At 42.4% G+C, this 16494-nt stretch overlaps 1 protein-coding gene across 1 annotated transcript in view; it reads left to right on the top strand.

Annotated features, from left to right (window-relative positions):
- PARD6G (par-6 family cell polarity regulator gamma) overlaps window positions 1-16494 on the top strand; it is a 106086-nt gene that overhangs the window by 25159 nt on the left and 64433 nt on the right. The window contains exon 2 of the mRNA XM_060029286.1: window positions 10942-11164. Within this exon, the coding sequence (XP_059885269.1) occupies window positions 10942-11164 (223 nt within the window). The remainder of the gene's footprint in view (window positions 1-10941; window positions 11165-16494) is intronic.

Raw genomic sequence — 16494 nt, 5'->3', positions numbered from 1 at the left:
TAGGTCCATCCACCTCATTACAAATAACTCAATTTCGTTTCTTTTTATGGCTGAGTAACATTCCATTGTATATATGTGCCACATCTTCTTTATCCATTCATCCGATGATGGACACTTAGGTTGCTTCCATGTCCTGGCTATTGTAAATAGAGCTGCAATGAACATTTTGGTACATGACTCTTTGAATTATGGTGTTCTCAGGGTATATACCCAGTAGTGGGATTGCTGTGTCATATGGTAGTTCTATTTGTAGTTTATTAAGGAACCTCCATACTGTTCTCCATAGTGGCTGTACCAATTCACATTCCCATCAGCAGTGTAAGAGTGTTCCCTTTTCTCCACACCCTCTCCAGCATTTATTGTTTCTAGATTTTTTGATGATGGCCATTCTGACTGGTGTGAGGTGATACCTCATTGTAGTTTTGATTTGCATTTCTCTAATGATTAATGATGTTGAGCATCCTTTCATGTGGTTGTTGCCAATCTGTATATCTTCTTTGAAGAAATGTCTATTTAGGTCTTCTGCCCATTTTTGGATTGGGTTGTTTGGTTTTTTTGTTATTGAGCTGCTTGCAAAGTTTGGAGATTAATCCTTTGTCAGTTGCTTCATTTGCAAATATTTTCTCCCATTCTGAGGGTTGTCTTTTGGTCTTGTTTATGGTTTCCTTTGCTGTGCAAAAGCTTTGAAGTTTCATTAGGTCCCATTTGTTTATTTTTGTTTTTATTTCCATTTCTCTGGGAGGTGGGTCAAAAAGGATCTTGCTGTAATTTATGTCATAGAGTGTTCTGCCTATGTTTTCCTCTAAGAGTTTCATAGTTTCTGGCCTTACATTTAAGTCTTTAATCCATTTTGAGCTTATTTTTGTGTATGGTGCTAGGGAGTGTTCTAATCTCATTCTTTTACATGTAACTGTCCAGTTTTCCCAGCACCACTTATTGAAGAGGCTGGCAGGCGGATTCTTAACCACTGCGCCACCAGGGAAGTCCTTGCACTTGTCTTTTAATCAGAGAGAAGAAAAAGTTACAGGCAAACAGCAACACATTTGTACATACCTATGTAGTTATTTTTTTTCCTATGTAGTTACTTTTAACAGTGCTCTTTATTTCATCATGTGAATTTAAGTTAATGTAGAGTGTCCTTTCATGTCAGCCTAAAGGATGGCTTTAGTATTTTGTAAGGCAGTTCTGCTAGTGACAAATTCTCCCAGTTTTTGTTTATTTAAGAATGTCTCATTTCTCCTTCATTTTGAAGGATAGTTTCGCTGGATATAGAATTCTTGGTTGACATTCTTTTTTCCACCCACAAGTTGGAACATGTCATTCCGCAGCATTTTAGCCTCCGTGGTTTCTGATGAGAAGTCAGTTGTTAATTTATTGAGGATCATTTGGACGTGACAAATTGTTATTCTCTTGCTGCTTTCAAGATTCTCTGTTTGGTTTTGAGTTTGGTAGTTTGACTATGATGCATCTAGATGTGGGTCTCACTGAGTTTATTCTACTTGTAATTTGTTGAACTTTTGGATATGTAGATTAAACTTTTTCATCAGATTTGGGAAGTTTGGGGCCACTATCTCTTCAGATATCCTTTCGCCTTTCTCTCTCTCTCTCCTCTAGGATTTCTCCAAGATGTGTTTCTTGGTATGCTTGATAGTACGGCACAGATCGTATGTCTCTGAGGCTCTGTTCATTTTCCTTCATTCCTTTTTCTTTTGCTTCTCCGACTGGATACTCTAAATTGGCCTATCTTCAAGTTTGCTGATTCTTTCTCTGCCACCTCTAATCTACTACTGAGTCCCTCTAGGGAATTTTTCATTTCAGTTATTATAATTTTCAACTCTAGAATTTCTGTTTGGTTCTTTTTTAAAAAATGATTTTAGTCTCTATTATTTTCTAGTGGTGAGACATTGTTTTATGGTTTCCTTTAGTCTTTATACATGGTTTCCTTTAATTTGAACATATTTATAGTAGCTTATCTAAAAATCTTTGTCTAGTAAGTGCAACTTCTGGGCACCCTCAGGGACAGTTTGCATTGACTGTTTTATTTAACTCTGGCCATTTTTTCCTATTTCTTTGTATATCTCATAATTTTGTTGAAAACTAAACATTTTAAATAACATGACATGATAACTCTGAGAGCCAGACTCTTCCCTCAGGGGTTTGTGGTTGTTGCTGCTGTTGGTTTGTTGAGTGACTTTTCCTGGACTAATGCTGTAAAAAAGTGTATTCTTTCTCTTATGTGATGACCACTGAAGCTCTGCTTAGTTAGCTTCATGGTCATCTGATGATAGGACACAGATTTCCTCAAGTGATTTTAACCAGTAAGTTTCCAGGCCTTTTGGTTATACGTACCAAAAGGGGCACGTATTGGGGCACACAGTCAACACTTCAGTAGCTTACAACTTTGCTTTAACCTTCACTTCCTGATTGCACAGAATCTCAAAGTCAGCCAGATATGAGAGATTACAACCTTCTCATGTCTTTCCTGACCATGCACACAGTCCTGCACATGAATGCGCCCTTATATTTCCAGGAATATATCAGAGCTTATCAAAGCCTTCTATGGATACCTCATTCCCCAGCATTTTAAAAATTTTCCTCCATTTTTCTATTGTAGTAAAATACACATAACATAAAATTTACCATCTTAGCCATTTTTAGGTGTACAGTTTAATGATATTAAATGCATTCACATTGTTGTACAATCATGCCAGTATTTATCCTCGTAACTCTTTTCATCTTGTTAAACTGAAACTTTATACCTGTTAAACAATAACTTCTGGGAATTCCCTGGCAGTCCAGTGATTAGGGCAGGGGGCACGGGCTCAATCCCTGCTTGGGAAACTAAGATCCTGCATGACGCATGGCACAGCCAAAAAACAACAACAACAAATAAGAAGGTGTACTAAGTGACCTCCCTTCAAAAAAAGAAAAAACAGTAACTTCCAGTTTCCCCCTCCCCCAACCCCTGCCATTACCGTTCTACTTTCTGTCTCTGTGCTTGTGATAACTCTTAAGTACATCATGTACGTGGAGTCATACAGTGTTGGTCTTCCTGTGACTGGCTCATTTCACTGAGCATACTGTCTCCCAGGTTCGTCCATGTTGTAGCATATGCCAGAATTGCCTGCCTTTTTTAAGGCTGAATGACATTCCCTCGCATGGATAGAGCACATTTTGCTTATTCATTCATCTGTTGATAGAAACTTGGGTTGGTTCTGCATTTAACCTGTTGTGAATAATGCTACTATGAACGTGAGTGTACAAATATCTCTTTGAGACCCTGCTTTCAGTTATTTTGGAGGTATACTCAGAATTTGAATTGCTGGGCCGTATGGTAATTCTTAATTTTTTGAGGAACCTCCATACTATTTTCTACAGTGGATGTATCATTTTACATTGCTAACAACAGTGCACAAGGGTTCCCTTTCCCCATATCCTCACGACTACTTGTTTTCTGTTTCTTGACAGTAGTCATCCTAACAGGTGGGAATCCCCAGCATTTCTTTTTATTGTGTTTGTCCCAGCTGGTACTTGACTCAGGTACTTTTGTAGAGATTCCTATACCCTAATGCAGTAATCTTCATATGTTACAACCCCCTAAAAGAATTTTGAGAATTACCTCTATAGAACAGATAACATATTTTGAAGTTTACATCTAAGTTTTCTTGTAATAAATATAGTTAGAAAGAATATAATTTCCTTCATGTTGTAAAAATTCCATTTAAAAATGGAACTTTTATTTTATAATCTTTAATCATTAAACAGTTGCTGCTGGTTGTTCTCAACAAATGTCCTGAGGAGAGGGCTTTTCCCGATGAGTGATCTCTGACTCAGGTCACATAGAGACAAGCCCTGTGAACAGGGCTTTTCCAGGGACTTGTGAGACACGTTTAAAGATGACAGTTCTCTAAGTATGGGGCTTTTGGGTGAGCTCCAAGCCGGTTCTGCCCCCTGTAAAGCTATTTGGCTGCTTGTTTTCAAAGCTGAGGAACGGGGGAAGTTCAAACACCGTAAAACTTGCTGTTCCGAGATTCAGCTGCTTTTCTGGAATAAATGCACCGTGGATTATTGCTTGCAAACCTTTGGTTAATTTCCAGAATTCTCAAAAAGTTGACTTTTCACGACCTTTGCCAGGGTTCTCATTGCTTTTATGGAGGAACAGAGTTTTGCAGATCATGACTCCGCTGCTCTAGAAGTACTTCAAGATTCATTTAGAACAGCAAATAACTTGTACTTCCCCAGCTCTTAGCTATCTTGGGTTTCTACCACTCTTTTTTGTCTCCTTGCTTCTTGACCAAGGAAGAGCTTCTTGTTGACAAAGGACTTTATCAGTAACATAGTGTACTCAATAGCATATTACTTTTGTAGCAACTAAGTTCTAGGTATTATTCATTCAACAAGCATTTGTCAGAAGTATCCCTTCTTCCTGAAGGGAAAGGGGGTCAAAATAGATGTGTAGGTAAATCTTTGTTTTCTAATTATAATGATCATTTTATTACTTATGTAATATTTTTAAAGGAAATAAAAGTACATTTCATTTAGAGGCCGATTCATTTTTGATTACTGACTTAATTATTTCATATTTGAGATAACTAAAAAATTTAAAGAGGTGAACCCCCTCCCCCATTTTTACTGTCCTATTGTGGGAATAACAGGTGGGGTCAGCTGTAAAATTCAATAAATATTATCAAGATAATAATGGAATGACAGTTTATTTATCTGCAAGCTTTGGGAAATAAGGAGTTGTTACATCTGTTAATTTCCCAATAATTAATGTTGTTTCTTTGGGGAAAGTGCTTGATTCTTTCCTTTTATTTACTTATTTCAAAGTAGTAGGTTGGTTCCCTGGCACCCTCCAAAAAGTAAAAAATAAAATTTTGGTTCTCATTATAAACAAATAAACAAAATTTTGGTTCTCATTATAAACAAATATGCATTATTTATGCATATTGGATGTGTTCCAATCCATAGCAGTTATTATCCTTATAGATGATAAATGCACAAATGTCCCATCTTCAGCTGTTGGGAGATCATTCAAACTAGTTCCTGAGTCCTTTTCATATGACCCTAACAGTCTTTGATAATTCCTTGCTTCTTAGAAGGATGAGATTCACGGGGTCATATAAAGTTCTTGACTCATATCTAGAATTAGCCATTTTGACAAGGAACCCTAGATCTTTTTTTTTTTTTAATTTGTGTTAAAATGCACAGAACAGGGACTTCCCTGGTGGCGCAGTGGTTGAGTGTCCGCCTGCCAATGCAGGGGACACGGTTTGAGCCCTGGTCCGGGAAGATCCCACATGCCACGGAGCAACTAAGCCCATGAGCCCGGGTGCCACAACTACTGAAGCCCGCACGCCTAGAGCCCATGCTCTGCGGCAAGAGAAGCAACCGCAATGAGAAGTCCTTGCACCACGATGAAGCGTCTCCCCCCCACTCGCCGCAGCTAGAGAAAGCCTGCGTGCAGCAATGAAGACCCAACGCAGCCAAAACTAACTAACTAAATAAACAAATAAATAAATAAATTTTAAAAATACACAGAATATAAAATTTGCCATCTTAATCATTTTTAAATTTAGTGATGTTAAATGCATTCACATTATTGTGCAGCCATCACCATTCATCCCCGTAACTCTTTTTATCTTATAAAATTGAAACTCTATACCCATTAAACAGTAACTAACCATTTTCCCCTCCTCCTAAGCGCATGGCTACCACCATGGGACTTTCTATGATTCTGACGACTCTGAGTACCTCATATGGTGGAGTCCTACAGTATCGTCCTTTATGGCTGACTTATTTCATCGAGCATAGTGTCCTCAAGGCCCCATGCTGTAGCAGATGCCAGAATTTTCCTCTTTAAGGCTGAATAACATTTTGCTTAGGAATTCTGTATATATTCTGAATACAGTGGACCCTCAGTGTCCACAGGTTCTGTATCCGTGGATTCAACCAACTGTGGATAGAAAATATTCAGAATAAAAGTTACAGAAATTTTCAAAAAGTAAAACTTGAATTTGGTGTGCACTGGCCACTATTTACATTGTATCAACAACTATTGACCTAGTGTTTACATTGTATTAGGTAGTACATGTCATCTAGAGTTGGTTTAAAGTGTGGGGGTGGGGCATGTGCGCAGGTTATATGCGTACAGTGTGGCATCTTATAAGGGACTTGGGCTTCTTAGGATTCTGCTGATACAGAGGTACGACTGTATTTATCACTGTTTAAAGCCTTTTTACTCTGTGGATACTGTCCTTCGATGCACAAAATTTAGTTTTTAAGAAGTCCAATGTCTATTTTTTTAATTCTGTTACCTGTGCGTTTGGTGTCATATCGAGAACTCATTATCAAACCTCATGGACTGAAACTTTTGCCCTATGTTTTTGTCTAAGAATCTTATAGTTTTAGGCCTTACATTTAGGTCATGGATCCATTTCGAGTTAATCTTTGTAATGACGTTAGGTAAGGGTCCAATTTTACTATGACAAAACTATTTTATTTTTTAAAAATATTGGCATGTGGTACTAATTTTATATTTTTACTTCCCTGTTCTATCAGATCAGACAGGTTGCCTCTAAATGAAGGAATTAGCCGGCACAATTCGTTGTCGTATAATTCTCGGTATAGTTACCAGAAATTGAAAAAGTGAATGGCTCTAATGACTGGGCAATAAATCTTCCAAGTCAAGTATTTTCCAATTCTTTGTTTTCAAAAAACTTGAAAGTGGTCCTAATTGAATTGTCAGCGAATAGTTCGTCTGCAATAATTCTAATGATAGGCTGCTCTGTGGTTACTTCTGGCCCAAGACTTGGCGAGACTCACAGGGCTGAGCATCTTTGTGCCTATCTCCTGCTTCATGTGAAAAGGCTTCTCAGTGCCAACACCACAACAACAAGAAACAGCAGAAGAATCGATGCTGCCCTTGCCTCATTTAGCAATAAATACTTTCTGTTAAAGGGTTTTTTAAATGTTTACTTTGGAAGGCTAATAATTATTTGTCAGGTTTTATAAATGTGTCCCAACTTGATTTAATAACTGTAATGACTCAATCTAGAAACTTTTTACCGTAAAAATCTAGTTTTGTTTATTTTACATCACTTGATTTATAAATGTGATAAAATACACACACATAACGTTTACCGTCAGCCATTTTTTAGTGTACACTTTAGTGGTGTTAATTGCATTCACATTGTTGCACATCCACTCCAGAACGTTTTCCATTTTTCAAAACTAAAACTCTACACCCATTAGAAACAACTTGGAAATACTTTTCATAAGGAGAGCCTTATGGCCTTGGGGAAAATGTTTAATTTCAATTTATCTAACTTTGTTGTAGAGAAGAGTGATAGGGTAATCAAGCATAAATTATTAGGATAAAATATCGGGGTTAAATTCTCTTGGAACAGTGTAATGGAAACGAGATCAAAGAGAAAAAGGAACCTTGTTGAATTTCTTTCTTTTTTTTTTTTTTGGGCTGCGTTGGTCTTCGTTGCGGTGCATGGGCTTCCTTTTCTCTAGTTGTGGCGAGCAGGGGTTTCTCATCCTTGTTGAATTTCTGATTGTTATAAAAGAGCTTGTTCATTCTATTTTAAAATGCGTGACAGTAGTATCAAATCACTATGGCATTTAGAGTTCACTGACTATATTTAAAAGATCATATGATAAAATATTTTTAAATGAAATATTTACAGCATGCTGGAAATTATATCCTTTGCAACTATTTATTTTTATTATGAAGAATTTAGATGCCAACTTAAAAGTATATTATCCTCTTCATAGTGGTAGGTTTTCCAAAATTCTTGAGGGGATATGTGACATTTGGAGACCACTGCATTAGGGTAGAGGGATCCCTATGAAATGCCTGAACCAGCAGTGAATTTCACTGGAGACTCACCACCCCTTTAAGGTGTTCAGCATCTCACTGGACTGTGTTCCCACGGCAGGACTCACGAAAGGGTGACCGCAGAGCTTCACCTATTATCCGATAATCAGACCCATAAAATGGCTCACTCCATTACCAATTTCAAATGAAGTTCAATACTTGCTAAGGAAAGTTTTAAGAAAAACTTGCCTTAAATGTGCCTGACCTAGGTTAGGAAGTAAGTTACAGAACTGTATCAAAAGTCCAGCTTTAAAAAAAAAAAAAAAAAGTCCAGCTTTCCCTCCCAGCACGCTGGTTACTTAAAGGACCCAGATCCACAGAGTAAAAGACAGAATGGGAGAAAATGTTTACACAGCATGTATCTGATAAAGAATTATATGCATATGTGTGTGTGTGTGTGTGTGTGTGTAGAGAGAGAGAGAGAGAGAGAGAGAGAGAGAGAGAGAGAGGGAGAGGGAGGGAGAGAGAGAGGGAGAGAGAGAGAGAGAGGGAGGGAGAGAGGAAGCACAGTGGAAGCACAGTGGTGGTTGCCAGGGTCTGGGGGGCAGGGAGATGTGTAGTTATTGCTTGACGGGTATAGGCTTTCAGTTTTACAAGATAAAGAGTTACTGCGGATGGACGGTGGTGATGGTTGTAAAACAGTGTGAACGTACTCAATGCCACGGAACTGCACACTTGAGATGGTTAAGAGGGTGAATGTTGTGTATATTTTGCCACAATAAAAGAAAGCTTGAAAAAAATGCTTTTATCATTTCACACCTCCCTTTGCCCAACTGTGGAACTCATTCAGCATATAAAGCATATTCAACATATAGCTGGACTGACAAAGCCAGCCTCTTTATCCAACAGAAATCAGACTTTCTGTCAGGAAAAAGCCAGAACTCATTTGCACTTCAAATTAACATGTACTTTGAGGGAAATTATTAAAAGAACTGAGAAACAAATGAAACTTCATCTGAAATTAATTACCAAGTGCAGTTAGGACTAAAACATTGCAGAACTGACTTATTTAATGCATGCTGTTCCTCATTACTTAAGTTGCAGGATGCGGCATAAGTCTAGCGTGAGTGAGAAGAATGAGAGTTCCCTGGTGTCCTTTGGATGAAAGTGAGTGTGTTGTGTCCAGTTTGGGGGAATATTCAACTGGGAATTATATATAAAAGTCAAAAATACCCGGTTTCATTAGACATGATGAAGCTCTTCTTGTGTATTTAGTGAATAAGGCATAGACTGATGAAAACTGATTGCTCTGGAAGTCAGCATGTGTGAGATATATGAGACTGGAAGGATGGTGGTTGACCGCTGTTGAAATAAACATTCGTGATGTGACTGGATAACTGATGATGAAGAATGCCATTAACCTTGTGTTGTCTGCTCGTCTCTTGTGTCTGGAAGTTTTGCCGGCCGGGGTGTCTCCCCTGTGTGTAAGGCGTGGGGTGCGCCCTGCTCACTGTGAGCCTGCTCTTGTGAGCGCTTGGAGAAAATACTGAGAAGGAGAATGGGGCTTGTCTTTTAAGTAAAGGGGAGAGGCACCCCGTCTCAAGGGGAGGCATCTCTGGCAGCAGCAGGGGATGAAGGAGAGTGCTCCCCTGGGCCCTGGCTTGCGGAGCCAGGCTTCAGTTTCGATTAGCCATTGAAGGTGGTTTTCCCAAACTTGAAGTTTTTCGTTCCTGGGGCAGTGCAGGATGGGTGTTGTCCTTTGCTTTTTAAAAGGGAAATGGGATCTGAGGCTCCGTTTCTAAAAGATCTGTGGAGGTTGAGGTCTGAAGACTAACCCTTTAAACCTGTGGTTTTGTCTGTGTGCTTTGCAGACCAGCACCATCAGCTTCTCCTGGGAACTTGTTAAAATGCACATTCCTGGGCTGCATTCCAAATCAGGCAATTCCAGAACTCTGGGGTCCTCCAGGTGATTCTGATGCCTCCCCAAAGTTCAGAACCACTCACACCTGTATGGTTTGAGTCGCATTGCCCTTGAGTAGTTGACATAATGTCCAGATGATGTAACTATTAGTTTGTGTAAACATTAGACATTTCATTTTTGTGTATTTTGGAACCAATATAATTAGTTGTCAATTATGTACAAGGGCACACAATCTGTCCTGCCTGATGAATAAAGGTCCCTTTGGCAAGTGCGGGACAACAGCATGTCCTAAGCCAGCAGCCTCAGGCCAAACAAACAGGCGGTGTCCTGAGATCGCGGGACAGTCCGGCCATGGGATCTGACCCAGGGTCCTCTCCTGAGATCGCGGGACAGTCCGGCCCATGGGAGCTGACCCAGGGCCCTCTCCTGAGATCGTGGGACAGTCGGCCATGGGAGCTGACCCAGGGTCCTCTCCTGAGATCACTGGACAGTCCGGCCATGGGAGCTGACCCAGGGTCCTCTCCTGAGATCGCGGGGCAGTCGGCCTATGGGAGCTGCCCCAGGGTCCTCCCCTGGCAGGTGGCCTGGAGGTCTGCAGGCAACTCTGTGGGCATCTGAGCCAGAGCCAGGGGCTGACAGGAAGGAGGTGGGCCCTGCATGTTTCCTACAACAGGAGAGTGAATAGCATCTCTTTTGAAAAGACCTGCTCTGTCCTTTTGGCCAGTCCAGAACCCATGCTCCTGCCCCAGAGATTTGTGAAGCATCTGATCCTTTTGAAGTGCAGCCGTTTGGTCTTTTTAAAAATGCAAATCATATCAAGTCGTTTCCTTCCTTAATATTACAATTGTTCCAGGACTTCCCATCGCCCTTAGGAAAGAGTGCAGAAGTTGCAGCTGGCCTTTGCTTCCCTCCCACCTTTGAGTGTCTAAGGCTGCCCCGGGCTTGTGCTGTTGCCTGGGCCTGGAGATGCGCCCCAGCGTCCTCAGAGGAGGTGAGGGTCCCCCACAAACTGAGCTCCAGCGCCTGTCCTGCACTCAAGCGAGCCGGTCCCTCCCCTCAGGGCTCGCATAGCCCCGAGGACTGGGGTGCCCAGGCCTCCTGGAGGCCCTGTAAGTGCTCCTTTGTCAGGCTAACGAGCCACAGCGCTGCTGCCCTTTCCCTGCTGTCCGCGGACCCGCTGTCTATTTCGTTGTAGTTTGGAGCCGAGTTCCGAAGGTTCTCCTTGGACCGACAAAAGCCTGGAAAGTTCGAAGACTTCTACAAGCTGGTTGTGCACACCCATCACATCTCCAACACCGAGGTGACCATCGGCTACGCGGACGTGCATGGCGACCTGCTGCCCATCAACAACGATGACAACTTCTGCAAAGCGGTCTCCAGCGCAAACCCCCTGCTCAGGGTCTTCATCCAAAAACGAGGTACCGAGGAGGCTGAGCTCGTGCTCTTGCTTGGCACTCGTTTAAGAAATAAATACAGTTTTCTATTTTGTCTGTAATTTCAGAACCATGTTATTCTGCTTTCTAGCCTTTGGTGGGAGACGAAAGAAATTAACATCTGTTTGGTCGACGTTAATTTCTTAGAAAGGCTTAACAATATTTAAGCTGCATTTTCCACCTGAAATCGTGTTGACTTATGATTTGTAAATACCGAGGAAAAATAATCTCGATATTTTCAGTATTTTAACTGGATGCATTAGCCAGTCACCCAAGAGTGAAACTTAAGGTTGTTAGTATATGTTTTCCACTGTCTTCTTAGGGTTGAAAAAAATGTTAGCTTTAGATTATAACTTTAGTCAACTTTTAGCTCTGAAGGCCTAGCTTTGCTGTAAGTAAGAACAATATCATTTTATGTGAGAATAAGTCACTAACACAGATTAACGGCTGAAAGGTGGGGCACCCTGCTGTGGAGTCACTTCTCAGAGCTGCGTGTTAGATTTGTTTCATCGTCTCTGAACTTGGGAGAACCCTAACATTCTACATAACGTCCTGAAGAAAAGAGCCACCTGCAGGCGAGGCCTGAGGTTAAAGAAAGAGGCACCTTATGATTGCCCTGGTCACGACCGTCCCTCCTTCCCTGAGCAGACCTCTGTGCCCGCAGCAAGTGCTGACCACCCCGGGGGAGCAGCATGGCGGTGGGGACACCGTACTCGCCGTTGTGGACTTCCGGCGTAGCGCAGGAGAGAGAACGGTCTTAGCCTCTGGGGCAGTGGGGCAGTGGGGCAGCTTCACGGACACTAGAAGCCGCAGCACAGCGTGCTGGGCGGGGCGCCCTCCAGGCTGCGGGAGCCGGAGCCAGGCTTGGTAAGCGTGAGACTGCAGGAGGCCGAAGTGCGGGCCCAGGTGCCTGGCTCTCTCTCCTCCGCCCGAGTCCCGCCCTTTGCATGACGGCGTTCGAAGCGTGCTCGCCCGCCAAGCCGTCCCGAGGTTGGGAGGCCGCACATGCCGAGTGCTCAGAGCGTGCTGGCCGGCAGCCCGTGCTCTGAACACTGGCTGCTGCTGTCCTCTCGTCTGTGGTGTTGGAAGGGAGTGTGTAGCAAGGGAACGGCAGGGGATCTGCTGACCTCACTTCGGGCTGGTTCCCTGGCACTAGATCAGAAAGCTGTGCATCTGCAGCCCTGGTTTAGCCTGGGTGTCCTGCTGATGGTACCGAAAGTCAACACAGCTGTCACTTCCTCACGGTGGCCTGGGGGAACTGGCTTTCGCTCTCCTGTGGAGCGGCTGGGGCCGCGGGGAGCCTGCCGCTCCTCACGTCGTTTGGGTGCCTCTTCTCGTCCGTCCACCCTCTCGGCGAGGCCTGGTCTCGATTGGCCTGTGTCCCCCCCCGCCCCCATCCCCTTGTCTCTATTCTGCTCTCTCTGTGTTGTATCATCAGTTGCTCCCAGGGCTGGCGCGTGGTCCAGATCCCACGTCCACAGCTCTGCCCTGGCCATCCCAGGTCGCGGTGTTGTCTCACAGGGTGCGGAAGGGTGAGTAGTGGGTGTGAAGCCCTGTGAGTGACGGATGTGCACACGGGCTCTGCCACCTGTGTAGGCAGCAGGCGTCTCTGTACTGCTGCGTTGGGAGCACCGCCGCAGGCACTCGTGCCCTTTGTGAGGGCAGCCCTAGGGACACTTGGCGGCCTGTGCTGTCGAGTCACCGAAGCTCAGGTGAGGCGGGAAGCCGCAGGCGGGGATGTACCAGCTTCCGCGGGTCGCTCGGATGGCTTTGCTGCTCAGCTTGCTGGCTCAGGCCCTGCCTCCTGTCTTTATTATTTACTTTTTCTCTTTCCCTTGGCCTCAGAGGAACAGCCCAGAGTTTAACTAGCTGCCTTAGGGTTTCTAGCCATCCTGTGTTGTAAGGGTGCAGGCTTCGCCTCCAGCCCCTGCCTTTCTCTGTTAGGTGACGGCAGGGAGCCCCATTCATACCCTGCCCCCAGCACTTTCTCGCTGGCTCTACGACCCCTCACCCTAATGTTCTCATCTGTACAGGGGGAGAACCTACCTCAGATTATTGTCAGGCTTCGAGAGGAAAATGTTCCTGATGGTCCCAAAGCCTGGCCCCTCGCTCCATCACTGGGGAGACTGGGGCTCTCCTCTCACTCTCCTCAATGGAGTCCAACTGTAAAGACTGCATCCCAGGGGGAGAGGCGAGGGCAGTTGTGTTTCTGTGGACGGCGGCAAGCAGGAGTCATCCTGGCGCCCTGCGTGTTCAGGAAGGACTCGCTAACCGTGTGAGAGGGGCTGTCCGTCACGGGTGGGGCAGAGATGAGGTTCCTCTGGAGGTGACACTCACGTCCCATGTCCTTTCCCTACAGCGTGGGTCCTGAGATTTGGGTCACAGTAATGCCATTCTCATGATCTTACTGTAACCACACCTGGTCTGTAGTTTACTTAATAACTTTCTGTACATTGATGTGTATTGTAAGAGGAAATTGTTTGACCATCACAAATGAAGAGTCATTCTTCTAATAGATGTTGAAATAGACCCACAGTGATGTTTAGGAAAATGAATTTGTTTGCCACTTGCTAATCCCCTCCCCAAACCACACAAAGACACCACAGTAAAACTACAGACCAACACCCCTTATGAATATAGATGTAAAAACCCCTCAGCAAAATACTAGGATATGGAAAACATGTTTCCGTGGTGGATGAATAGATAAACAGAATGTGGTATATACATCCAATGAGATATTATTCAGCCATAAAAAGGAACAAAGTACTAAAGGGTCCAGACTGCAGTATGGATGGGAAAGAATGCCAAGTGGATGAAACAGCCATGGGTTATAGGATTCCATTTATGATCTGTCCTCACCCTGTGCAGATTCTGTGTTTGTGAACTCAGTCCAGTTTGTTTGTAACCCAACATCAGTACGCAGGGCCCTTTCACAATCGTTTGCAGACGTGCACAGGTTGCCAACGCATGTTCCAGACGAGGCTGAGTAGGCACTGCTCTGCCTGCTCGTTTCAGCTCACGCTGTGAACAAGCGTGCTTTTCATGGTCTATTTAATGCCACATTTTCCACATTTTTGTACTGCTTTGTTTTGTGAAATTGTATTAAAATACATACAACATAAACTTTAGCATCATAGCCGCTCTTAAGCGTTCAGCTCAGTGGCATTAAACACATTCGCAGCGCTGTGCAGCCGCCACCATCCGTCCCCTTTTCATCTTGTAAAACTGAATCACTCTGACTTTTAAACAGTAACTCCCCATTTCCCCTCCCCCAAACCTGGCAACCACCACTCCACTCTCTGTCTCTAGGATTTTGACAACTCTGAGTACCTCCTATAAGTGAAGTCATACAAGATTTGTCCTTTTGTGCCAGCTCATCTCACTGAGCATCACGTCCTTCAGGTTCATCCATGTTGTAGCCTGTGTCACGATTTAGTCCTCCTTCCATTCTATGACGAAACCACATTGTGCTTATCCACTCATCCGTTGATGAACACGTGAGTTTCATCCACATTTAAGCTATCGTGAATAATGCTGCTGTGAACATGAGTGACAGATATCTCTTTGAGACCCTCTTTGAGTATAAACCCAGAAGTGGAATTTCTGGGTCACGTGGTAATTCTATTTTTGATTTTTTTTGAGGAACGCGCATACTGTTTCCCACAGTGGCTGTTCCATTTTACGTCCCCACCAACAGTGTGTAACGGTTCCAGTTTCCCCACATCCACACCAGCACTCATTGCTTTCTGGTTTTTGGATAATAGCCATCCTGATGGGTGTGAGGTGGTAGCTCATTGTAGTTTTGATTAGTGTTTCCCTGATTACTAGTGGTGTTCAGCATCTTTTCACTTGCTTAATGGCCATTCATATGTATTCTTTGGAGAAATGTCTATTCAAGTCTTTTGCCCATTTTGTACTAGGTTGTTTGTTTTTGGTTGTTGAGTTTTAGGAGTTCTGTATTTATCTGGATATTGATCCCTCATCAGATATATTATTTGCAAACATTTTCTCCCATTCTGTGGGTTGCCTTTTACTCTGTGGATTGTGTCTTTTGATGTACAAAATTTTAAATTTTTCCCAAGGTCCAATTTGTCTAATTTTTCTTTTGTTACCTGTGCCTGTGGTCTCATATCCAAGAAATCATTGCCAAATCCAATGTCATAAGACATTTGTCCTACGTATTCTTGTAAGAGTTTTATAGTTTTAGGTCTTCAGTATAGGTTCTTGATCCATTTTGAGTTAATTTTTGTGTACGATGTTAGGTAAGGGTTCAACTTTATGCTTTTGCATGTGGATATCCTATTTTCCAACACCATTTGTTGAAAAGAGTGTCCTTTAAACATTTAGTGGTCCTGTCACCCTTGTAAAAAATCATTTGACTATATGTGAGCGTCTATTTCCAGGCTCTCTATTCTATCCCATCAGTCTCTATGTCTGTCTTTATCTCAGTATCACACTGTTTTGATTACTGTAGCTTTGTAATAAGTTTTAGAATCAGGAAGTGTGAGTCCTCCAGTTTTAGTCTCTTTTTTAAGATTGTTTTGGCTACTCAGAGTCCTTTGAGATTTCATATGAATTTTAGGATGGTTTTTCTATTCCTGCAAGAAAAAAAATAGCATTGGGATTTTGATAGGGATCACTTTGAATCTGTAAGATTGTTTTGGATAATCTTGGCATTATAACAATATTAAGTCGTCCAATCCATGAACATAGGATATATTTCCATTTATTTATGTCTTTAATTTTTTTCAGTAGTGTTTTAAGGTTTCATTGTATAAGACTTTCACCTCCTTGGTTGTTAATTTCTAAATATTTTATAAGTTTTGATGCTCTTATAACTGGAATTGTTATTGTAATATCCTTTTCAGATTGTTCCTTGCTTATAAATAGAAATGCCACTGATTTTATGTGTTGACTTTGAATCTTGCTACTTTGATGAATTCATTTATTAGATCTAACAGCTTCTCTGTGGAATCTTTAGGATTTTCTGCATATAAGGTCATATCATCTGTAAACAGAGATTATTTTACTTCTTCCTTTTCAGTTTGGATGCCTTTTATTTCTTTCTGTTGCCTAATTGCTATGGCTAGACTTCCTGTGCTTTGTTGAATAGAAGTGGTGAAAGCAGGCATCTATGCCTTCTTCCTGATTTTAGAGGAAAAGCTTTCAGTCTTTCACCATTGAGTATATGTCTGCTGTGGGTTTTTCACATATAGTTTATTATCTGGAGGTAGTTTCCTTCTATTTCTAATTTTGTGAAGTGTTTTTATAATGAAAGGATGTTGAATTTTGTCAGATGCTTTTTCTGCATCATT

The sequence above is a fragment of the Delphinus delphis genome, chromosome 13 (assembly GCF_949987515.2).
Source record: "Delphinus delphis chromosome 13, mDelDel1.2, whole genome shotgun sequence".
In the NCBI taxonomy this organism is placed as follows: domain Eukaryota; kingdom Metazoa; phylum Chordata; class Mammalia; order Artiodactyla; family Delphinidae; genus Delphinus; species Delphinus delphis.
Note: the sequence above shows the minus strand (reverse complement) of the source record. Positions and strands in the feature narration are given on the sequence as shown.